This window comes from Triturus cristatus, chromosome 4_1 (assembly GCF_964204655.1).
Source record: "Triturus cristatus chromosome 4_1, aTriCri1.1, whole genome shotgun sequence".
NCBI classification, from domain to species: domain Eukaryota; kingdom Metazoa; phylum Chordata; class Amphibia; order Caudata; family Salamandridae; genus Triturus; species Triturus cristatus.
The window spans coordinates 1250396663-1250422336 of NC_140585.1; the positions used below are offsets into that span (position 1 = coordinate 1250396663).

The 25674-nt window shown below is 43.7% G+C and overlaps 1 protein-coding gene across 4 annotated transcripts in view; it reads left to right on the top strand.

The window, feature by feature from the left end:
* The window catches only part of PRR13 (proline rich 13), a 131923-nt gene that overhangs the window by 87094 nt on the left and 19155 nt on the right, over nt 1-25674 (top strand). For all 4 annotated transcript variants that reach the window (XM_085654681.1, XM_085654682.1, XM_085654680.1 and 1 more), the window contains 2 exons: nt 3374-3434; nt 4237-4691. In XM_085654681.1, coding sequence (XP_085510807.1) covers nt 3416-3434; nt 4237-4691 — 474 coding nt within the window. In that variant the 5' untranslated portion in view covers nt 3374-3415. The remainder of the gene's footprint in view (nt 1-3373; nt 3435-4236; nt 4692-25674) is intronic.

Below are 25674 nucleotides of genomic sequence, written 5' to 3' on the forward strand. Positions count from 1 at the left end.
TAAAAGCATTTCTACTATAATTCTTGGATTGCAGGTATCACCCTACATTTTTAGATTTTGAAAAGTTTGTTTTTTATGCCTTTTTAAAGATCTAGTGCATTTGAAATCTTTTTATATAAATACATTAACCATACATTCATACTTTTCTGTATGGGCATATTTTATTTTGTAACGATTCACCCTCAGCCTCTTGATGATAATCCTCTTAGAATAATTACAACACTCTCCTCTCCACTGTGAATTTTCCAACCTTGCTTCTTTTACATATTCTGTTGTACTCTTAACATTTAGTTCATTTGTCAGCACTTAAGCAGGTGCTGTTTGCACTCTTTAATCGGACACACCAGAGTATTCTGTAAAGCGCCAAAGCCAAGAAGTCTACATGCGTGCATCCCTTAACACTCAGAATTTCTTCATACTTTTCCTTAGATTAAGCCATGTTGCACAACAGCCTACGCTGCTGTACATCATGTCTAAAAACACATTGACACATCATGTCTAACAACACAGTGAGAAAGCTAGTACATCTCACAAAGACAAAACCTATTGGCTTTGTCAATGCTTGTTACTTCTGTTGACTCGCAATTTAATCTTTATTGGAACCTCCACTGAGCCATTACTGGAAGCCGGGGATCCCAGCTTAAGTCATTTTGATGATTTGAACCTTAAAACAATGCACAGAAATACAGAAACAGGCATTCATCAAACAAATACACAAATAATTAAATATTTAATTTAATTCACAATGATAAAAAATGTAATTATTAATTTTAACTGGAAGGTTGGGGCTTTTCTAAAGTCAACTGAGGACACCCTTCATGCATACTATAGTCTGCACAGCTCCTACAAATCAGTTTGAAGACCACAATATAATTTTTAGCCCTAATTTCACATACCTTCACATTTAAGGAAGGTTTTAAAATGTACATTTTGCTTCTTTATTCTATTTATAAACACTTTATTAATCTGTTAATATTTTTTTGTTTTCTAAGCACCTTCATATCTTGGCTTAGTTGACTTTGCGACAACATCTCATGGGGCAAGCTTTGGGCCAAATTGAGAAAGTGGGGATCCCAGCTTCCTACTTAAGGCCATAATATCATTATACTCCGGCATAGGGTACAAATAAAAGCAACAGAAGGGCTGGACGGCATCCACAAAGGTGGACACTAATAAGGACTTAAAACAAGGTTGTACATTAGCGCCCCTGTTGCTCAACCTTTATTTGGTCGACCTAAAAGATTACCTAAAAGAAGCAAGAGCATTCCCCCTAAAAATTGCCACCCACAAAATACAGCTGTTGCAGTCTGCTGACGATATTGTGCTATTAGAGCAGACAGACTTCGAGCTTCAGAGATTTTTCAAACTCTTAACCAAATACTGTAAAGTCAATGAATTGCCGATTAACCCCTCAAAAACTAAACTGATGACTGTCATTCGAAAGATAATCAAGAGTGGAACATGGTTCTGCTGACGGAATAGAATCAAGACTGTTTCCTCATATAAATATCTAGGCGTATGGTTTGACAGCCAGGGCGCCATAGAGCACACATACTTACACATCAGGCAGCAGGCAGCCGCCAACTCCCTAACCTGGGCTTTTTGCAAACTAAAAAAAATCAATCCAGAGTTCAGTCACAAGCGCTTCGAGTGGCTAGTGCTATCTACCATCGCTTATGGTGCCACGTTCTGAGGTAACATGGCCAAGTGTCTAGACAGAGTTCAATTAATCAGCTATAGGAAACTCTTTGCCTTACTAAACTGGACAACTCCTGCCCAAGTACGCTTAGAATTTAATCTAACTTCCCCATAGCTAACACATGCCAGGTTTTTAGCTTGTTTGTGTGAAACTAAAGCAGCCCCACTCTGGCACATTCAAACCTATCCTTTGGGAGTAATACATGGAGAAGAATCAAACTGGTGTCAGTACTTGACTAGCTCATTGACAAATTTAGAAACACATGATATATGGGCCGCAGATCTCCCGGCAAAACTGCTTTCAAAGCTAATATTCTGGGACCAAGACATGAAAGCCCTGAAAGAAAAGGCTCAGGGTAAGTTGGGCTGCCAACTTATGTGAGCCAGGGTCACTTACCATTTATCTATCCCAGACACTGGCCAAGGATACAAAAACAAATTTAAGGAAGATGAAGATTCTGCCTGTTCCCGCTTAAAGCTTACTGGCATGGAAGAAGAGAAGGGGGTAAAAGTGGGCCATGTAGATTGTGCGCAGCAGAAGTAGAGTCACTAATGCATATGATCTGCATCTGCAAACTGCTGCTCCAATAAGGGAGAATTTGGCTGCGCTCGCTCCTGCGGGCATTAAACGTCCTCACATGTCATGATGCAATGCTCTGCTGTTAGAAAGGGAATCCACACAGCTGTCGGCAGGCTTCTTGAAATTTTTCAGGACAGTTACCCGAATGCTACAAGCAGCTGAGGAATAGGCCTTCGACATCCCGCCAGGCAGAAGAGGCCGATAATAGTTATGTGGTTAATGGATTCAATTCTAAATATGGCAGTGCAGTGGCACAAAGCACTTCATAGTAATGGGAGGATTACAGTTGACTTGCAGTACTTCTTCCTCCAAAAAGCCAATAGAAACTCTAATAAACAAAAGGTATCTCCCAGCTACACTGAGATCTGAAGACCAGCAGGTTTTATGACCGAAGACTCCGGATGAGTAGCACAAAGTAGTTTTATCGCATAGAGAGGACCATAGTTCACCTTGGACACTAATTGGGATCACCCTAGGACACTTGTACATGGTTAGACTCTGCTTAAAAACAGGCACTTAAGGGGGAACCCTACAGGAATCCCTGCCATTGATAAACTACTTCCGTGCCCCTCTGTTGAAAATAGTGTCCGGTGGTTCCCACCAAGCTGGGACTTAATGCTCTTTTTATTAAGTTGATTTCGACCTAATTGAAATGATTTTAAATAACGGCACAATACATTTTTGGATCTTGAAGAATCTTCGTTTTTTAAGCCATCACGGACCCCCTGTGTAGGTGATCTGGATTCAGTCGTCCAGAGACCACAGGTTAATAACCACTGGCCTATAATATTTCCTTAAAGGCTCAGATTAATGATTAAACTTGGATAGGAGTTCAGTTTGCTTGGTTATAGGTTAGGATTCAGAGTCCAAAAATGTTTGTTCTGTTTCTGCTCAGTCACTTCCCTTTCTCAAGAAACTGAGCATTGAGTCACCTGATTATTTCTCTAGGAAGTTACCCTCTACATATGTTCCACAGGTATGCTGCTGTTCTGAAAATGTTCTTTAACTGTGGCACAAGTTTGTATGATGTAGCCAGATGGCGCGAAAGTGTACCCTAGCCCTAATTTTATTGACCTGTTATGGTTTCAATTTCAGAAGAAGTAACAGTACTCTTGCTCTCCGCCCGACAGAGAGGTCATGTATCCCACCATGCCAGGTGAGTAGTTCCTGGTGTATGCCATGCTGTGTACCTATGGTCATAAGATATTGTATTTCTTCCATTGTATCTGGATCCCTGCCATGCAATACTACTTGTGTGCAGTAGGTGAGCATTGTGTAACTTCTGCACCGAGTGCCTAATACCATGTAGACTCCTATCCATTGTGCTGGAGAAGTTTGTTGCGTAACACACACTTGAAGGTGTCAATTCTTTATTTCTAAGTTGTAGTAGTTTGTTTCTATGGAAAGTGTTTACCACGTGATGCCAGAAAGGAAAATTCCCACAGGCCAGCGTGCATGTTTTCGCACACAAAGGGTAAAGCAGTAGAAAACGATTGCAGACTTCCTCGGCAGCTAGCAATGGAGGCGATGAGTTAAAGGTTTTTTTTTTTTTTCAGGATAGGCAAGATCAAAAGGGGTTGGGAAGAGAATCTTAACGTGTAGTAAAAGGCAGGGAAAGAAGCAAGAGGATATTTAAAAGTCAAAAGAAGCCAGAGGTGTGTAAATAAGAGACTACACCAAGCACGATAAAGAGAGGGCGTTAAAGAGAGTCAGACGGAAAAGAGATTAAACAAGGAAAGAGGTAAAAGATTGAGAATGAAAAAGGACGAACAGAAAAAAAGGAATATGTAGGGTGAAGAAACAGCAGCAAGATGGGCAAAAGAGAAGAGGGAGAAAAGGAGAAGTGTTAATTATGTGTGAGAATTCCCATGAAAGATGGGGAGATACGTGAACTGGGGTGCATTAGGTCTGAATCTATCTTTGCTTCCCCTGACCTTAATTTTTTATATTTATTTCAGGACAGCCGGGGTATCCTGGAGGGCCGAATCCCGCCTTTCCTGGGGGACAGAACCCAGCATATCCAGGAGGCCACAACCCAGCATTCCCCCCTGGCACGAATCCCTCTTTCCCCCCCGGCACTAATCCCGCTTTCCCTCCTGGCACTAATCCCGCTTTCCCTCCTGGCACTGCTCCACCTTGTGCTTACCCTGGTCAACCTGGCGGGATTCCAGGAAACCCAGTGTACCCTCCTGGACAGCCTATGGGACCCACGTTTCCAGGCCAGCAGCCGGCCTTTCCTGGGCCCCACGGCGGGTCTTATCCACACCCTCACCCAAGCCATCCTGGCTACCCAATGCCTGGGGTTAACCCCATGATGCCCGGAGCTGTTGTAGTGGGGCCTGTGGACAAAAAGATGAGGAAGAAGATGAAAAAGGCTCAAAAGAAGGCTCATAAGCAGCACAAGCACAGAAAGGTAAGTGGAGGGGATGTAAGTAGCGTAGTACCAAAGAGGGTGAATTTGAGCGTTTTGAATGCGTGCGATAAAACACTGAAGGAAGACACATAGAGGCGTCATGAAGGAAGTATTAGGCACTATGTGGGCTGTGCCTGGGCAGGAGTTGGAAGGCAAAGGTTGGGTTGGGAAAAGATAATGTGGGTTGTTGGTTGCATTTATTGAAAGAGGTAGACAAAGGATGGCAGTATAGAGCGTAAAGTGTGGAGGGCTGTGATGTGCTTCAAGTTCTTACATTTCACCGTTCACTTATGTGACTAGCTAAATTCCAGAATCTCAGGACCATGGTAGCTGTTTGACTTGGTCCTCTCTGCAGCCCCCCCCCCCCACCTCCCTCCAAGTTTTTGCCTTCACCTCTCCTATTTTTCTGAATTTATGTTTGTTGGCCTGTTCACTTTACCACAGCTAATCAGGGCTAAAAGGCTTGTCCTCACTCCCTTAAACGGGCTTACACCTCATTGGCATATTTAATTTACTTATAAGTTCAAAGTAAAGTCGTTCTACAGGTACCCTTGAACTGTAAAGCTACTAGTGGGCCTGCGGCACTTATTGTACTACCCACTTAAGTACCCTTTTAAGCATGTCTCAGCTCTACCATTGCAGACTGTTGGCAGTTTTAAACTGCCAATTTAACTTGGCGAAATATTCTGCTTGGTAGGCCTGAAACTCCCCTCTTTAATACATATGTCATCCCTAAGATAGGTACTTAACAGCCCATAGGACAGGGTGTATTGTAATTAAAAAGTTAGACATGTACATTTATGTTTTACATGTCCTCATAGTAAAAAAAACCCATAAAGTAGTTTTTTTTGGGTCAAGCTTAGACAGCACTTGCGCTGTCTCTCAATCTGTTGTATACACCTTATGAGCCAACAGTCCACCCTTTAGCTTTTTATTCATTACTAAGATTTTCCTTTAAAATGCCTTGCCTGCAATTGGTTAACATCCCTTCTTTGTCCCTCCTTATCGTCCTTTGTTTCCTCCCACGGAGCAGTGCCTAGCTGGCTATCTTTCTGCTTTTGTCTTGATCTGTTTGTTTGCAGGGACTTTTGTCAAATTATTTCGGTCATCCTGAAGTTGTTGACTGCTATTTCCCTCCTCCCCCCAACCCTGCTCAAACCATTTTATTAGTAAGCGCTCCGACTGGCAGGTTTTTTTACACAACATGTGATCTTCGGTTTTCAGCCACTTGGAGCTCCAACTGCACGTTTGTATGCCAGGTGTGCATTGTAAATGGATAATAGTTGTACTGTTGGGTTGCGTTGAATCATGGGTCATACATCACATATTGAATATTTTGTGATGTTTCATGTTATTCAGTGCTCGTCTGTGCCGTCCCCCCACCACCTGCCCGTCGTTGCTTGCCACGCCAACCCCTCCTCCCCCAACTCTGCTTAAACCGTTTTATTAGTAACTCCTCCGACGGGTAGGCTTCTCACACAACAGAAGCACTGCTGTTTTTAGTTGCTCAGATTTCCAACGGCAAGTTTGTATGCCAGCTGTGCATTGTAAATGGATAAAAGTTGTACTGTTCGATTGAATCAGGGGGCATTCATCACATATTAAATGTTTTGTGATGTTTCATGTTATGTATAGCATTTGTATAGCCTGTTCTACTATTAGTATGGTGCAGTTGTCATGGGTTATTGACTCAGCCAGATGTGGGCAGCTTTGACTTTCAAATACTCTAAATCACTGAAACAAAAGTATGTGAATGGAGCTGCTGGGCCCCCTGCTTCTCCTTACAGTGAGCACAGAAGGGGGTTGGGGGGGATCCTGCCCCCGGCACCCCGCATGCTAATCCCAGGCTCACTGTAAGCCAACATTGTGCGGCCCTAGGGCTCTGAAATGTCATTCACATGCAGGGATGTGACTGGCCTTGAAGAATATCTTGTGGAGAGTTCAGCGCTCTGGCCATGTCCCACACAAGGATCAGAAGACTGGCTGATGTGGGTCAGACTGGTCATATGCGGCCTTCCCCTGCCAGTACTTCAGCTGGGCAGTGTTTGTACCCCAGGGGTGCGACTCTCCGGAAGCAAGACCGGATAATGAACAGTGTTACACAAGAGAGTCCACATATCCCCGTGCTTCAAAGAAGCACAGATCTTGAACAAAAAAACATGACCGGCTGGTTCATGATAGTAACTGGCCATTGTTATGGGAGTGTCATTCACTCACATATGTTTTTTCAGCCAATGACAGCCTCTGGGACCTGTGGGGTGACACTTCTGGTGCAAAGCATTAAACTGGAAGCCTCGAAATCCTTATTGTTGATGACCAGAAATCCATTTATTTTTATTTTATTTTATTTTGTAGAGTTTTATATAGCGAGAACTTGACCCGAATCGGTTATCAGAGCGTTTTACATAGCACCAGTTGCATAACACGAGGACGCATTCATTGTGAGGCACGGGGAGATTAATGATTTGCCCAGAAACACTGGATGTTCAGCGTCATAGCCAAGACTCGAACCCAGTTCCCCAGATTCGAGGTTGACCGCCCTAGCCGTTAGGCCAACTCATGCCCAGAGCCCTGCATCACCTTACTAGAATACAATTCTTCCAGTTAAGCAAACTACCACCAAGAGAATTCATATCAATATTTCTACTTTATTTTTTTTTGTTTTAAGGTTAGCTGGAGTTACTGACCTTTGACATCCAAAATGTTCCTACAACTAGCTTGCCTTCGTATTTCAACTATTCCTTACAAACTGGAATCAATTTGACACCTGCAGCACATCCTAGATGCCCTCTTTATTCAAAAGATGTAGCTGACCACACAATGAAGGAAACTTGAATTTTTATAGTGACCGCTTTCAAAGCAGATGTTTGGTGCTGGTTAAGTGTTGGGAGAGAAGATCTGAAAACAAAGTTCAGCAGCAGGGAATAGAGGAGAATCTTTGTCAAATCCATTCTAAAGTCCTTTTTGGTCAACAACCCTAAGCAGTTTTGAGGTTTTATCCCAAAATCGGATCTCCTTTAAAAAACATTCCAGTGGCACAAATACCATGTGAATGCATAGCAGTACCATCAGAAAGGTCTTTCCAAAGAAGAATGTGCTCACATGGTCATCACTCCTCCCCGCCTCTTCCAGTACGGTGCTGCATGGTTTTCAATGCAAAGTGTCAAGCCACGACTGGCTGAAAGTCTCCATACGGACATGGGGTCAGTTGGACCAGTCTATCATAGCCTACTTGGTCTGTCCAGTTGTTACATTTCTGCAGTCTGCTTGATCTCTGGCTCAGCTGGTGCTGTGGGGCCTACAGGGTCTCCAGCTTACTCCCTTCTACTCAAAGCCAGCAACATAAACAAGTGAATTCAGCGCTTGCTGTTAAAACTCTGTCCGAACTTCGAAACACAGATTCGTATCCCGGCATTGTCAGCTTATCCATTCATCCATCCAAGTTCCATGACATGGTGAGTATCAGTTTAAATTGGGTAATAAATAGTTGTATTCTAAAAATGTATGTAAAGGAGATTCAGATTCACGCGCTGCGTAGTAACAGATTATTACTATTAGTAGTGTTCAAAGTAGCCTGTGAGGTTTTAACAGCCTGGTAACCTCTACTTGATCTCTGATTCATTTATGTGCCTCATACTCTTCTTTATCTTTACCTTTACTTTACATTGTCTTCCTTTTCTTGTTTTTTAATTCAGATTTTTGTTTTCACTTCCAGTTTCTTTCTCAACGACATTGACTTGTATTTCATACACATAGTCCAGGCCACCTACCCTCTCAGCATCGCAGAATCATAAAGGGGCTATAGGCTGAGTGTGTAGTATCCAGGGTGTGCAGCGAGGAACGCCATACCCTCCGTAGGGACATCCGCCTGTCATTGTTACACCCGGGATTCATTTTATCTTTCTTGGTTGGCTTTCAGGTTTTAGCATTTGTCATTTTGTACCCCCATCGATCCAGTTGCCACACTGCATCAACTTCCAGTGATCCCTTGTCTCTAACTAAGGCATGATGCCCCCTTAGTTCTCAAACCAATTACTAATGTATCACAACAGCTTCTTTCTAGCGAATTATCTTGTGTTTTGTCAATGCCACTATACCCAGGAAAATGTGCTGCATGGCTAAACACTTATATGGTCCCAAAGGCACGATATATTGACTTTGCCAATGCTTGTCCTTACTGTGAGGCCTACCTCTCCCATAGATAACATTGGGTTACCTTATGATATTTAATAATAAGTGCTACATTTTGATTGGGGGCAGGCAGAGAAGTCCGGTTTGGTGTCTAAGGAAAAGTAATTTAAAATCCTGTTTAATTGTAAAGTCTAGCTTTAAGTCACAACTCTGAAAATTCAATATTTAGAAAGTTGCCATGTTCTTGTCCTAGCCATTTGGTGCCTGCAGCCTGTTACTGGGTCACATCTAGATGTAGTTGGCAGTTCGTTTTGGTGTATTACTCCCATACAGCACCGTAGGGAGTCTGGGTATTGGCAATTAGGGCCATCTGTGACTGGATAGGGGGCCGGAGCTGTCACCTCCCACACTTGCACTTCAGAGGCCCAGGCTCAGCTCACACACAAAGGACTTCACACTAGCCTATTATACCCCCAGAGAAACTGGTACCAGGGCGAAATTCCTGGCACTTTTGTAGGGGGAAACTCCAGAAGCTTCTCCTATTTCGTGGGCACCAGGTATAAATATTGGACCTTCAGATCACTTCTGGACCTGTGGAAGGCTCAGAAGGACTGCTCTTCTGCCTTGCTGCTCTGCTGCAGGACTGCCCTGCTGCTCTACTGCCTAAGAAGGACTGTACCTGCACCTGAACTCAGGAGCACCTGAGTGACTCCAAGGGCTAGATGGCTGGCCTCCTGATCAAAGCCTCCGGGACAAAAGGTTCCTACCATCTTGAACCCTGCACCTGGACTCAGTCTGCTGTGCGTATTCACCACCCCATGCGGTACCGCTCCATTCCTGGACGCTTGGAAGTGAGATTAAACATGCTCTGCCAGCCCACCTGTAGTCCCCTCTAGAACTGACAGTGTGACACAGCTCGATGCAGAACCTCGCAAACGCAACCCATGTAGCTCCTCATCAGAACCAACGCAGCACCTCATCAGAACCAGGACAGCATAATGCAACTCAATGGGGACCTCATCTCTTAGCCCTTGCAGCTCCTCATAGGATCCAACACAGCGTGATGCAACCCGGCGCAGGACCATGCATCACTCATCGAACTGCGATTGCACAATGCATCTCAAAATAGGACTCGCATCACATCTTGGAAATGCCTCTGCCTGGCTCAATGCCCAGCATCAACGACATAAGGTCCAATTCTCAGCGGGTCTGCGCTCCATCAGGGTTAGCCTGAATTTGTAACTTTGACCCGGTCCTGTGCAATAAGATAACCACAGTTGGCGTTTGGGGCTTTTAAGCACTATTATTCCCTAAACCATTAACATTGCAAATCCCTGGATCTACTAATTAAATTTTTCTCGTTTTGTTATCAAATAGTTTATTGAATTTTACTCTTTTTTTTTTTTTATTTCCTAAATAGACGCAGGATTTTTCTTGTCTGTGTTTTCATTTTATTACCGTATGTGTGCTGCCTAAGTACTTCACACATTGCCCCTAAGTTAAGCCTGACTGCATTTGCATCAAGCTTCCAGATGCCTAAGCACAGGTTAATTTAGTAACTGTTGTCCACCCTGACAGGGAATGTGGCTGTTGCTTGAGAATGGCTCACACCCCTCTCAACCAACCCCCAATTTCTCACAGTAGCTGTTCCATTTCTTGCCATACATTTTAAGTCCCCAATAATACATTTTGATGGCATAATAAGTACACAAGTTACAACTCAATTTTTTTTTATAAAAACTTGCTCCTGTTCAAGTTAACTTCTATAGTGGTGTACATAATGTTTAGTTAAAAACTCCTTTCAAAGTCACACTTTGAAAAAGTATGAAAGAGAAAAGGAGACGCAATACGTAGAAAAAGAGAAATTATATATGTTTACCTGATTTGCAAAATGTTTAGGGACTCCATAAAGTTATTTGCCAACCTCCAGTAATGCTGACTTTGAGTCTGAAGGCCAAGGCAGTACGACCTTTTATTTCAAGGACTATCGGTGTGCCGATCATTAAGTTCGTGCCCACTCCTATGCTGCAAAGTATTAGAAAACACACAAAAAAATCAGGCACTGCCTCGCATCAGTCCTGAATTTACCTGAAGAAAATCCACAACTGCATGCCCCAAATGCTGCAAAATATTTACCACAAATAAAACTCAAAGCAGTTATCGACAGTGGAGTGCAGTCCATTTAAATTAAAAAATCACCAAAGCAGCGTGACACCCGAAAACTGCGCGTTTTTTCTACTTAGTGTTCTAGCAGGCTTTTTAAACACCTAGACTATCGAGCCCCTGAGTAAAAAGCAAAAACAAATATGAATTTACTTTCCCCAGCAATATGGTGCCAGGCAAAAACCCACGGAGTTGCACATCTTTTATAGCTCCACCAATAACACACATAGAAAATAGCTTGTAAAAAGTAAGTATATCCTCCTAGCCATAATCGGGTTAAACAAATACTTAAACAAAGTGACACCAACTCGGCAACTATGAACCATTCTCTGCCAGTCCACCATTTGGATGTGTCTGGAGGGTTAATGTTTTTCTTTCCTGTTTCGCATATTTCCAGGTACGCCAGTGACAGTAACTGGAGCTGTGAGCAGCTTCTTAGTTGTCTTCTACCTGGTTCTATGGGTTGTGCCACAAGATGTTGCCCCTCACCAGTTCCTATCAGTGTCTCCATCTACCCTGCTGTGTGATCATTAGACACTACAACAATCTTTGTTTTTCCAATGCACATACCACACCGATCGGATGGAGTATCAAAGTAAATCAGAAAAAAACTGGGCAAAGGAACTCTGCTTGTCGTCTGTCGGTATCATCACCTATCCTAGTATTCTGCATAGCCCTGTGGGTTTGAGTGAGATTGAGGATCATATGAGCCCACGGAGGATTCTCCTTTTTAGGTCTCGCCTGACCCAGCGCATGCGCTGGTCTGGCGAGACTTATTGAGAGGTCTCCAAAAAGTGCTACCAGGCCAGCCTAGAGCTACAGTGCAAGTGTGCGGGCTCGCGCGCCGCTTGACCGCGATTACTTTCACTTTCGGGGCCGCATGGCCGCTTTGATGATTGATCGCGATCGCTTGGCATAACCAATAGGTCTCGCTTTTGGGACCTTATATAAGTATAACGTTTAGCCATGCAACTCTTGCATGGCTAAACACTTATAAGGTCCCAAAGGCGAGACCTATTGGCTATGCCAATGCTTGTTAACTTTGAATTCGAGGGGACACTCACAGGCACTCCTGTTGTGAGTATGACTAGGTTCCTCTTTCCCTAGACTGAGTGGACTGAGAATTGTGGGAGCATAATTTTTGGTCTGTGGTATCGAATCTTGTATTTGTGCCCATCTGCGGGAGGGGCTTTCCCCTCTTATCCAGATAAAATCTCTCAAGTCCTATATAACGGAGGGACCTTTGCTTTGTGTCTGAATGTTTGGGGCCATAAGAATCCATGATTGTGGGCTGCACAAGATTTTGGTCACCTTGGTGCTGGTCTTTCAGCGTCTAACCTAGACATTGGATTTTGTTCACAACACCTGTACCCTTCTCGAAAACCAGTTGCTTGCGAGATGGGAGTTGGTGCTTTCCATAGTTCCTCTGCCCGGTTGAAACTTACCCCTCTCCCTTTCCTCTCTGAGATCAGCATCCCTGTGGAGAGGTCCTTTGTGTCTGAAGCTATTCCAAATGTTACCGTAGCTAACCTAATCAGTCTCAAGGGATGCAAGATACTGCCTGACCTTGAGTAGAGGTGACCATGTCCCTTCAGGGTGATGCAGCGGAGTTTACCAGCTCTACACATTCATACACACAACACTCATTTGGGCCCATTTACATTCATACACTCAATTAACTGGCAAATATCCACTGGTTATAAATTTTATTTTACCCTAGGAAACCTTTACACCAGTATTCTTACCATTCCTGTCTCCTGAGTAAATGAGCGTTCGATAAGATCTAGTAGTGAATTAGAATAGGGAGGAAAGACAATAATACATTTAACTTTATTTTAAAGAACAACAGACTCAGAAGGAGTTTTAAAAGTTTATCTGAATTAATAATTTGTGAGTCAAATCAAAATACACATGAATATACCAGAAATCTCCATCAGGAAAATAGTACAGTTAGCTTATAATCAGTTTGCATTCATAAATTCTTGCGATGACAGCACCTGAGGAGATAAAGGACAGTGAGCAAGTCCAGAGCATTTACCCTACAGATATATTTACCTAGAATGGTGTGAGGACCCCGACATCAAAGAGTCAAGGATTCAGGACTGGTTCGGGACAGGGAAAAGTGACCTCTTCTAGTGTAACGCCAGCGTTACACCCCTCTCTGGTGCTACTCTTTCCTGCTCGGGCTCGCCCGGACCCCTTCCTAGATGTGCCTCCTCGGTTGTTCTGCTAATTTTCCCTAGTGTTGGATTCTTCAGTCAGATTGCAGCAAAATCGGGCAGCATCTCAGACACACTTGATGCTGAGATGCTGATGCTATGCTAACTATCTAGAACTTTACCTCTGTTATACAAATTCAAATGTATGATCCACCCCCAAATGTTTCAATTCCATGTTCACCCGCAATTTTGATTGGGCCAAGCAGTGGAGTGAGGACATCACACCATACCAAGTGCAATACTTTTCTTTAGTCTATTGTCTAATTCCCTGCCTCTTAATTTTAATACCCACAAGTTTTATTCCCAAAGATATTTCATATGTGGATCGGTATGTCTAATTTACAATGTTTCTTCTCCTTCCTCTTGTAGGGTCAAAAGTTGGTTTCCCATGTCCTTGCTGGGCTTGAGTTTGGCAGTCAGTCAATTTAGTTCACTTGTTCAGAGCGAGCAGACGTTTTACACATGTGTAGAAGTCGCATGGAAACAGAGACGCGGTCACCCTCCAAGGCCCAAATGGGAACTATTAATAAAGTCAAAGAAGAACACATTAGAATACAAACTTAAATGAATTCACTGTATACCACTTACTTCTACTCTAACCCCATTTACTTAATAAATCTTTTGCATTAATGGCTTCGTAGAACTTGCATAGGTTAGTTTAAGCATAGCATGTGCGTTAGTGCATTACTTTAAAGCCGCCATTTTAGAGGCTATTGCGCAGCTGCAAAGTTTTCCCCCAAGCGACAGAAAACGTCATACTACGTAGATGTAGTAGACGCATGCGCAGAAGAATTCCTGCGTTTCGGCGGCCATTTTAGAACACTTGGGTTATTCATTAGTAAGGCACATAGAAAAGCGTCCCCTAGATGCAATAATGTTGAATGCGGTGCACTGTAAGTACTCACGGACAGGTTGATTATAGTATTACAGGTTATTCAAGAGGATTGCATACGAGCAAGTTTCTTTTTATGCGAAACCTTGCTCCATCAAGGGTTGTGGGGCCATCAGAAGTTCAAAAGATGTAGACCGCACGGTGGAAAACACGAGTGGAAGATAAATTTAGGCAACTTTGACTAGTACATAGTTCAGTGATTCCATTTGAAACCAAGTTGGTCCAGTGTGAGAAAAGTGGTTTATTATGTGGTGTGGTTCTGCAACCTCATCCTGTAATACAGACACAATTCTGTTTCGGTCTTGTCTGGTTCGTTTGTGAAACCTTACCTCAATTCTATGAACTGTAGCTCAGAGGAGTCAGGTTTCATCAAAGGAACAAATGTAAAGCATTAAGAAGTTCCAAAACAGTTGAATAGGAAGAAAATGCAACACAAAAATAGAACACCAATTTATAAAAATAGGTTGTATTTTTATCTTTAACTAGATACCTCAATGACAAAAATCCACCAGAAGGTTCCAGAGATATGAAATAAAATTAAAAAAATATATCCCTGCTTTTCACTGAATGCAATAAATCTTCGTAACCTACTGTGATCTAGGTTTAGGGTAAGCCTTGACAGGCAATTTGAAAATCACTATATGGGCAATCTTGTGGGTGTCGGCTCCAATATCTTGAAGCTCAACATCGTGAAGGAACTCTCCAACCCCAGCTCCAACACCAATGACATCCCTCCTTCGCAAGACCTGTGCGACTCCCTTGCCACCTTCTTCCATCGCAAGATCGCAGACATCCACGACAGGTTCAACGCCACGACCGCCCCGACAACCACTGAGACCTCCGCCACCACGACTACCATCCGCACCGACCCCCTGCTCTCTTGGACCAACATAAACGACGACGACCCCATCAAAATCATGAACACCATCCACTCCGAATCTCCGTCAGACCCATGCCCACACCACATCTTCAAAAAAGCCAGCACCACCATCGCACCCCATCACCGGAAAGCCATCACCATCTCCTTCGAGACAGCAACCTTCCCGGAGAGCTGGAAGCACACCGAGATCAACGCCATACTCAAAAAACCCAAGGCTGACCCCAAGGACCTCAAGAACCTCCGGCTCATCTCCCTGCTCCCATTCCCAGCGAAGGTCATCGAGAAGACCGTCCACAAACAACTGACCCGCTACCTCGAGGAGAACAGCATCCCCGACCCGTCCCAGTCCGGGTTCCGCAGCAACCACAGTACCGAAATTGCCCTTATCGCCGCCACCGATGACATCAGGGTCCTGCTAGACAACGGAGAAACCGCGGCCCTCATCCTCCTAGACCTATCAGCCGCCTTCGACACAGTCTGCCACCGCACCCTACGCACATGTCTCCACGACGCTGGGATCCAAGAGAAGGCCCTGGACTGGACCACCTCCTTCCTCTCCGGCAGAACCCAGAGCGTCCACCTACCCCCTTTCCGCTCTGAAGCCACCAAGATCATCTGCGGCGTACCCCAGGGCTCATCCCGCAGCCCAACACTGTTTAACATCTACATGGCACCGCTCGCCCACGTGGCCCGACTGCATGACCTCAACATCCTCTCCTATGCCGACGACACCCAGCTGATCCTCTCCCTCACCAAGGACCCCCACACCGCCAAAACCAACCTCCACGAATGAATGAAAGCCGTCACCGAGTGGATGAAGAACAGTCGACTGAAGCTAAACTCTGACTATGCTATGATTGTGAAACATTTGTTATGTATTGATTATCATGAAGCAATGATAACTATACTTGTGTACATCAAATGATGTTGAAATTTGTGTTTCACTGAAAGTAAATGAAAACCAATGGTGATATCATTGTGAGACCATTGTTTTTGTCATATGTTGTATGAGATTGCACAAACATTTGTGAAAACTTTCTAAAGTTGCCATTTGTGAAATAGTTACAATAAATTCGACTTGAGCATCAAGTCATGTTTAATGCAGGGATTCTTTTGATACCTTGAAGTATCGTATTTAGTAGTTTCATTCAGAAGTTAACACTTCTGAATTGTCCGCGTGTAACTCCTCACTCACCAATGGTGCTACTTACCTTTCCATAGTAACAAGCATTGGCATAGCCAATAGGTCTCGCCTTTGGGACCTTGTAAGTGTTTAGCCATGCAACAGTTGATGTTGTTGCACCAAGGATATAGTACTGCATAACTAAATACTTATAAGGTCCCAAAGGCGAGACCTATTGGCTATGCCAATGCTTGTTTTTGGTGTGCCCGTGCCGAATTTTGATCCCAATCCAATTCTGCCTATAACCAATAGAAGTGCACCGTGAAATGTAATAAAATAAGGAATTATCAATGTGTTCTTGAACAGCGTGTCCTCTGTTGGAAGTTAATCAGCAGAGCGGTGCAGATGCCCTCTCTTAGTGACTTGTTCATTTGCAGAGTTATGTAGATGTAATATTTCAGCAGTAGCTCTGCAACAGAGGTCCATTGGCTGGCGAGCACAGCCGCATTCTGGAGTAAAGTGTTTCCATGACGGTCCCGCAATCTTTGGGCGGGCCGCCTTTCTGCGAGGTTAGCACTCTAGTAGTTGAGTGCATCCATCCACGCTATTCCATAAAAGGGCATGCTCTCGCGACCGTGCAGCGCTGCCAAACGTTTCTAATAACTGGGAATTTGAACAGCTCGGGGGGCACTGTTACTTGCTAGATTTTTTTCCTTTTAAAAACGGAACAATATTTTTACCCTGATTTATTATATTCTGTCTGTTTACTAAATACTTTTTAACTCTGTTTTTACATGGTGTGAATATTGTTAATGAATTGAGAAGTTGCACTTTACCTGGGGTTCGCGTTCAGAGAGCCTTTGCTTGGACGTACTTTCTCTGTTTCCGTGACGGTCCCGCAATCTTTGGCGGGCCGCCTTTCTGCGAGGTTAGCACTCTAGTAGTTGAGTGCTTCCATCCACGCTATTCCATAAAAGGGCATGCTCTCTCGACCGCGCAGCGGATGCGCGCAGCGGGTGCACCACCAGCGCGCCAAAGGCAAGCCTGTCTGTGCCCGTCCGCGGCCGGACTGCGCCATGCGCCATTCCCCCTGACCAAAACTATGCAATTGCTTATGCCAAATCAACCTTGATGAACCTTCAGCACAAAGGTAAGGGTAACAAATGTCACCCTATCTTCCAGAGAAATGATTCTCAGGACTATTGTCCTACGTGTAACTTTGTCTTGGGCAATGGGGACTCTGTTTTTCATCATCCAAATAATGCCGACACTACTCGGTCTAAATGTATACAAGAGAAAAAGGTATCAAGGAAACAATACGAAAAGCATCAGTGAAGAGAGCACGTTTAATTACCCCTTCAAGGATATCTAATATTCATTGTGAATACATCAAAAATCAATTTCAAATACACACAGAAAAGGGCGCTTAATCAAAGAGAAACACAACGACATATATCACAAAAAATCATGTACATATCAATGAACAAAGGACATAGTACAAATGAGAATAACCCAAAGCAAATTATTCACACCAGTGTCCCCCTCTTAATTGCAGGCGAACCACTGAGAGGTAGTAAAAAAAGGAACACTAAAAAAAGGCTAAGTGGCCCAGTTCTGAGTATCCCCACGACAATCTAAGAATCACTATAATTCTAGTGACTCCTCCATCCAATGTCTGTCGACGTGAACACGTTTCAGCCCTTATTTCTTATGGCCTCTTCAGGACAGGGGTTATACAGAAATACTCCCTCAATAGTTGGGCGCTAGTTATCTCACGCTGCAGGGTAGACAGCAGACTTAATATACTGCCTCTTCAACATTATAAACGCCCGCCAGCTGAAACTCTCGACTTCCAAATGATCCAAACACCGGGTTCCACAATTTAATCTCAATGAACGTCGGGTCGGTCCAAAAGCCAAAACCTCACTCCACACCAGCTCCTCAGTCACTTGGGTTAGTATATATACACTACTCGGTCTGACACACGTTTCGGTAATAAGCTTGCCTTAACGGGTGTCTTACTGAACACTAGCTCTCTTCCCAAGCATAGGTACAAACTTGCTGACTTTCTTGAACTTCATATGCCTGACATATTATTCCTCACAGAGACATGGACTCACAGTGCCTCTGAACCTGACCTAAATGTGGCCATACCTTTGGTTTATGACCTATTTAGGATTGATAGGAAAGGTCAAAGGGGGGAGGGGTGGCCATTGCTTATCGTTCACACATTAAAGCAACTTTTTCGGATATTCCCCAGTTTAAGGAGGAGGCCATCTTGTTTAGCTTCAAAGTTACTAATTCTGATGTCTTTAATGGACTCCTAGTTTATAGACCACCTGGGCCCAGGAACACTTTTATTTAAGCCATTACGACTGTTATTGAATCCTGCATGGTATACTCTAATTTCTCCGTGTTGGGTGATTTCAATTTTAATTTAGAATCCACAGATAATGCTGATACCAAGGAGTTATTAGATCGGTTTCTCAGTTTAGGACTGAAGCAAATTGTCGCTAGACATACACATACGGCCAAACATACCTTGGATGGTATTTTTACCAATCATCCACAGACAAAATTTAATAAAACACTACCCCTGCCTTGGACCGACCATAGTGCTGTCTTTTTTGAAGTTCATACCAACGGATTCCTAAATAGAACCCTTGGTATAAACAGAACAGGGGTATCACGCCCTTGGAAATAAATATGCAGTCCTGATCTTGAAGCTGCACTGCAATCACAGAACCCTTTTATGGACACTGATCCTGATCAAGCAGCGGTACATTTTAACCGTTGGATTGAACAGGCAGTCTTAAGGCTAGCCCCTGAAACTTGTACACGAACAAACAACAGATTGACCTCTGCCCCTTGGTATAACTCGAAGTTAAAAAACCTAAAGAAAATCTGCACACCTAAAGAAAGACTCTGGAGGAAGGAATACTCAGAGACCGGAAAAAAACACTACAGAGAGACGTTAGCAATATATAAAGAAACCATAAATGAGGCAAAATCTATGTATTTTACTGAGAAAATTATGGCTTCTAAAAACACTCCCCGAGAATTATTTAAGACAGTCACTATATTAGCCACCTTCGGTAATGCTACACCTTTTAACACAAACTGGCTAAATTTTTTACGAAACTATCTTGGCGATTAAATCAGGCTCTCCTTTGGATCCCTGTCCAGCTATGGTCCTTCATATGGTCCCTAATACCATTGTTAACAATTTGACACCTCTTCTGAATAATATTCTTAACCTAGGACAGTTTCCGGTTGACTGGAAAAATTCCCTGATAAAACCGATTCTAAAAAAAACCGACTCTTGATCCCTCGGAAGTCGCTAACTACCGTCCTATTACTTCTTGACAATTTCCGTCAAAAGTTCTTGAAAAGTACTAAATGAGGAACTGCGGTCTTTTATAGAATCTAACGACAAACTGGATGCAGCACAGCATGGCTTCAGGCCACGGCATAGCACCGAATCTGCATTGATTGCAGCTACTGAAAGTCTACTTGCGCAACTAGATCAGGGCGGAAAGGCCATACTGGTAATGCTTGATTTATCTGCCGCGTTTGATACGGTGGACCACCGCATACTTCTCCAACAGTTGGCGGAAATAGGGATTATTGATAAGGCTGCAGATATTCTTCGTTCATACCTGACTAACAGACAACAAGCTGTGACGCTAGATGAGCACAAATCTCCCCTTTTTGTTATGTCATGTGGGGTACCTCAGGGATCAGCACTTTCGTCTACCCTGTTTCACATATATGTTACCCCACTGGCTAAACTTATTCGTTCTTTCGGTTTTAAGGCTATTTTTTACGCTGACGACAAGCAAATTGTTGTCTCACTTGCCGCCAATCCTGAGATTGTGGCAGAACGTTTTAATTTCTGCATGAGCCAAATTATTAGCTGGCTGCAGAACAACTGCTTAAAATTGAACACCGGGAAGACGGAAGTGGTCATGTTTGGAAGGGACATTTCACTTTGGAACTCCAACTGGTGGCCCGTGACAGCAGGGCCGTGCCCCCAGCCCGTAAAGAAGGTAACAAATCTTGGAGTACTGATTGATGATCATCTCTCCTTATCAGATCAGGTCAATAGCATTACTTCATCTTATTTTTATACATTGAAAATTCTTAGGAAAATTCTCCCTTTCATCCCTATGCCCCTTAGGAAGATGGTCGTCACGGCTCTGATCTTGTCAAAAATTGACTACTGTAACTCTCTCTACCTTGGCGCCAAAAAATGTGTGATATATAAACTTCAGGCTTTGCAGAATGCGGCTGCCCGGCTACTACTAAAATTACCCAAATTTAGTCCCATTAGTCTAATTACTCGAACAGCTACACTGGTTGCCCATTTCGGCCAGGATTGAGTTTAAATCTGTGTATTTTACGCTTAATATATTGACTAATCTGCACGGGTCCCATCCCGTGCAGATTAGTCAATATATTAAGCGCTATACTCCACAGAGATGCCTCCGTTCAGCATCGGCGTATCTGCTTGTGGTCCCAAGGGTAAAAACGCTGAAATGGGGTGGCAGAAGTTTCGATACTTAGCCCCAAGGATATGGAACTCTATGCCTCTGCACCTTAGAACTCAAAATAACCTGTTACAGTTCAGGAAGGAACTTAAAACTTGGTTATTTGCTTGCACCCAATCGGGGGTTTGATTTTTCGGTTACACTCTATGGCAGCAAGCGCTAAGACGCCACGGCAAACACGCACTCTACAAAAACCCAATTTTCATTTCATAAAGTGCACTGTAATGGAAATCCACTGTTTAGAGATTTGCACGTGTAGTCTTCATTATAATTGTGGCTGGTGTTAGCAAAAATTTTCATTTTGCTAACATTTTATGGTAATAAAAGTACTTCTAGGGGCTTTCAGCCAGCCCTCTTCATCCATGGGCCTGTTATTGTCATTCATATTTTCAACATACAGCATGGGGCAGCCCAGCTTCGGCCATTGGCTAACTTCACTCAGTGCGTGGTTTTTTGAAACCGCAAAAAGTATTGTTACTCTTAACCTATTTTTTTAAGATTGATGAGTGCCCGGCAACTTTTGCGACGTAAAGTTTACAAAAAGCATGACAACACAACCACCAATGACAAACTTTAAAGGCTCGTGGTCAACACTAGGCCTACTGGCTTTGCCAATGCTTGTTATTCATATTGTGACCGTTTTGTAACAGAGATATATCAACTTGCTTTCGCGGCAGAGTAAAGGAGACTGTTTTAGGAGTAGGTATATACATTGGCAGAGCTTTGCAGATGGCGTCTGTGGAAGGCCGCTGCCTGATAGAAGTGCATCGGTTGACATGTTTTGCAGATGCTAGATTTGATTGGCAGCTCTTTGGCGGTAGAACAGGGGGAGGGGGCTGCGCCATAACTGTGTGAATTACTGTGCCCCACGAGAAAAGCGCATCAACAAAAGTGTCAGTGATGCATAATCGCTTCTGTGTGCATCTGTGGTCAAGGGATAGCCGTGGGGGAACAAGACAAACATAACAAGCATTGGCCGCGCGGCCGTAAAAGTAACGGCCGAGCGGCCGTGAAAGCGAAAGTGATCGCGATCAAAGCGAAAGTGATCGCGAGGACGGGAGGCGCTGTGTGGTAAGCACGCGAGTGGTGCGCGCGCCGCAGTGATTGGCGGCTGCGCGCGTGAACGCAAGCGTTAGGCCAGCAATGTCTGGTAGCACTTTAGATACCCGTATACTAAATGTCTCTCCGAGCAGCGCATGCGCTGGCTCAGGCGAGACCTAAAAACGAATTTGTGTTTTTTACTGCCAGGACATGTAAAGTTAATAAAACACATGCCCTTCTTTCAAATATAATGTACCCTGCCTGCTTTATGGGTGACTTACAAATATTAACAAGCATTGGCAAAGCCAAAAGGACTCGCCTGAGATCTGTTGGCCTTATCAATGTTTTTTAGCCATGTTGTAGTGCAGAACTAGCTGTTGTGGGGCATGGCTGAAAGTTAAAAACAAAAGTGCTACGACGCGAGCAACGCTGGCTGCGTCATAGCCCTTTTTCCTTTACTTTCAGCCATGTTGTATGGCAGCAAGCGCTGCCGGACAACCTAGCTAAATAAAAAAACATTGACACAGCCAATACATTTCGCATAGGTGTGACCTATTTTTTTTGCCAATGCTTGTTGAACAGTGCAGTGGGTGACTGCGATGGACACCGCAACATATGAGGAAGCCACGTGGTTTATTGTTTTCAGTATCAGTCCTTTGTAGACTCAACTATTCATTTATCCAACTAAAAAGGGTAGATAACAGAGTGGGTTGATTCTCTCCTGGCAATATTTTGCAATTATTCATGCATGTCGGCGGTGATCTACTTTACAGCTACAAGACTAGGATTGATAAAGCAGGTAGTGATGATGAGAAATATATCGAAATTCCACACAGATGGAAACTGGCGATTAGCAGGAAACAGATTCATTTTAATGAAGTCATCCATAATTATGTAATATTGTTTGTACATGTCTAAAATATTGGTAATATATTCAAAAAAAGCAAAAGAAAGTAAAAAGATTTTTGATCAAGCAATGAAATTAAATAAATAATGTTAATATTTATAAATATGGTTATCTTTTTGTACTTTGCTGTTGCTTAGCCCGTGTTGAAATTAATGTATGACTTATGAAAGAAATTTAGGTCACGAGGGAGTCTTTTCAGATTGTGTTGTTGTTTTCCCCTCATCTCCCTGACCTCTACTTAACCCATATAGAGGGGGTCCCCCACTTTTACCTAGCCTCAATGACACAACCGCATGCGCCATTAAAAAATATAAAACATATTGGCGTGTCTGTGTAAGACTGCACACAGAATCTGTATTGTGGTCAGTGGGATCAAGAACACACTGCAACTCCACATCCAGCGTCAGTTAACACAGAAACGTATCACATTGGGTGGACGCATGCCGACAACATAATCTCTCCGCAGCAACTTTTATGCAAAACCACAAACATCACCCTACGCAGACATGTCTGCACTGCACCATTGCACCTCTAAAGCAATCAAGTTGTCCCAGGCAGGGGTAATGCGGTCAGCCAGTACCGGCTTATCGGTTGTCACCATTTGCATCCTGGTGCATGTAGTTTTACTCCTCTGATAGTTAATGCACATCTACAAGCACCAGAATGTAACCACGGGAAAAGGGGCACCTGGAAAAAAAAAATCTATTAATTTGAATAACACACACACAAAACAGCGTAATATGAATTAATCAAAAGACAGACAACAAGCAGCGTGCGCATCGGGGTGGACTGGCAGTGTTGTGGGTGGGGAGAGACTGTACAGGGAAGTGAAGCATAATATAAATGAAACAAAAGACAACAAGCGTGCGCATCAGGTGGGCTGGCAGTGTTGTGGGAGGGGTCAGAGGGTGAGGAGAGACGGTACAGGGAAGTGAAGCATAATATATTTTAAACAAAAGACAAGCAGCGTGCACGTCGGGGCTGCACTGTGAAGTTGCGGTCTCACAGATGACACAGGAAAGGCGGCTGGTGTGCCGTCCCCTGCATCACTACATTAGGGTAATAAAACACGATGGAATTCATTGGAAAGGGAGGGGAGACCTACATGAAGAGAGGGAGTTAGGAAGCAAGAGGCAGTCGGTTTCCTAGGAAAGAAACGGCCCGGATGAGTTAGCCAGATGGGAAGAGGGAAGAGAGGCCATCACTTGCTGTACTGTGTGATGGCCGACCAAAATGCTCTCTGAGCGAAATCGCCGAAAGAGAGCTGAACACACAAAGGGGGGACTTTTACAGAAATGCACCAAGAATAAGCCAGCATTTCTGAATGCCACAGATAGTAACCAGTGGCAATCAGTGGGTTTGCCAAACCTCACAGAAGAGATATAAAAGGTCGATCGAAGCTCAACCTGAAAATATGAATGTGGACTTTTGTAGTGTAACTGGTGATCAAGTAAAGTGCCCCAATAGTTTCTGGTTGGGTTGAGTTTGGTCTATATAAAAATGCAAAAAAAGAAGAAATAGTACCTCAGTCAAAGCCGGAGCAGCATGTGGACGCTTACCAAGTTAAATCAATTTGTAATTGGTTCAAGCTCCACACAAAGATGCAGGAAGTGGCTCATCGCACATGCTGCAGAATTAGAAGGCAGCACAGAAAATTGATAATGATGCGAACAAATGGTAAGTAATGGGTGGGCTAAAAGCCCCCGCCACCTTTTTTTTTAATAGGTATAACAGGTCAGTGCCAGTGACCGCGCATGTGTGCTGTCTGCAGGCTCGACCAAAAAGGAAGGTTTGGCTTTTGCCATTGGTTTAAAGTCGAGTGTGCAATTTAAAACTGCTCTGCCAGCCTGCAATGGCAGGATGGGGGTCATGCCTTGCTTTGTCACACTCATGTTGGCACCATATGTGCTACAGTCTACAAGAGACACTTAACTTACAGGCCCTGGGTACCACCGGTACGATTACTAGGGACTTATAAGTAACTTAACTTATGACAATTGTGGGTAAACCTTTAGACTTGTAGCCTCAGAGCACTGGCATTGAGGCATGTTTTGCAGTACTTGGTGCGCTCCAAGTCAAAAAGCAAAAGCATCAGTCCAAATGTTTGGAAGTGAGGCATTTCCTTGCATCCAGTAAACCACACAATAGAGAGGAACCTAGAGTGAGACTGCTACTGTACTTGTAGGAAGACAGGAAAACATATACGTTCACATGAGGAGGTGAAGTGGGCTTTCTAGGAAGATGTGACGTGGACCATCAAAAGATGGCTCAGCTCACTCAAGATAGACAACACAGCCTGGAAACCATTAGGTCACCCCAGCCAGGCTGGTTGAGGTACTGCTTGATTACCTTCACATTCCAAGAAGGATGAGCCTGCATATCATCCACCGCCAACATCCTTTTACTTCTTAGGTGCTTGCATGTGCCTCTCAAGCTGTCCATTAGGAGTATTAAAAAACCATGGCTTTGCCCCTGACCAGGGTCTGTACCGTTGGTTGGAGTCCTCTTCTGAGGACAAGCATATTGAGGTGTGATCTCCGGGTGCTCAAAATCCCTTGTCCTTCACAGGAAAAACCCAAACGAAACTGGTGGCTTCTGAGACACGGACCCCCTGTCCTTGCTGACTTAGCCAGCCACTGTCCCCATAGTAACCTACTGGACTTTGGACTACTGTGGCTTGGCATTATACCACCCCTACACCTCCAGACATCACCAGGAATACCTAAAGAACACTTTATTACTTTAAGATTTAAAGATTGGGCGTTTAATTTCTTTGAATGATGGCTCCTTTGGCATCTTCTTTTCAGGGATCGGGCAGGTGCTTTGTGTGTTATGTTATCTTAAATGTATTTAATATCGCACACAAATCATCTCAGGAGGGGTATCTTGGCTCTAAGGCAGGTTGCAGGCACAAGGAAGACTACTGAGCTAGAACAACACTGTTTTGAGCAGTTTCCTAAATTTAAGATGATCTGTGCACATTCGAATATGCTGAGGCAACTTATTCCAGCAGCAGGGTGCCAAGTAGGAAAAAGACCTGCCACCTGCTTGAGATCTTCTAACATGTGGGACAGTGA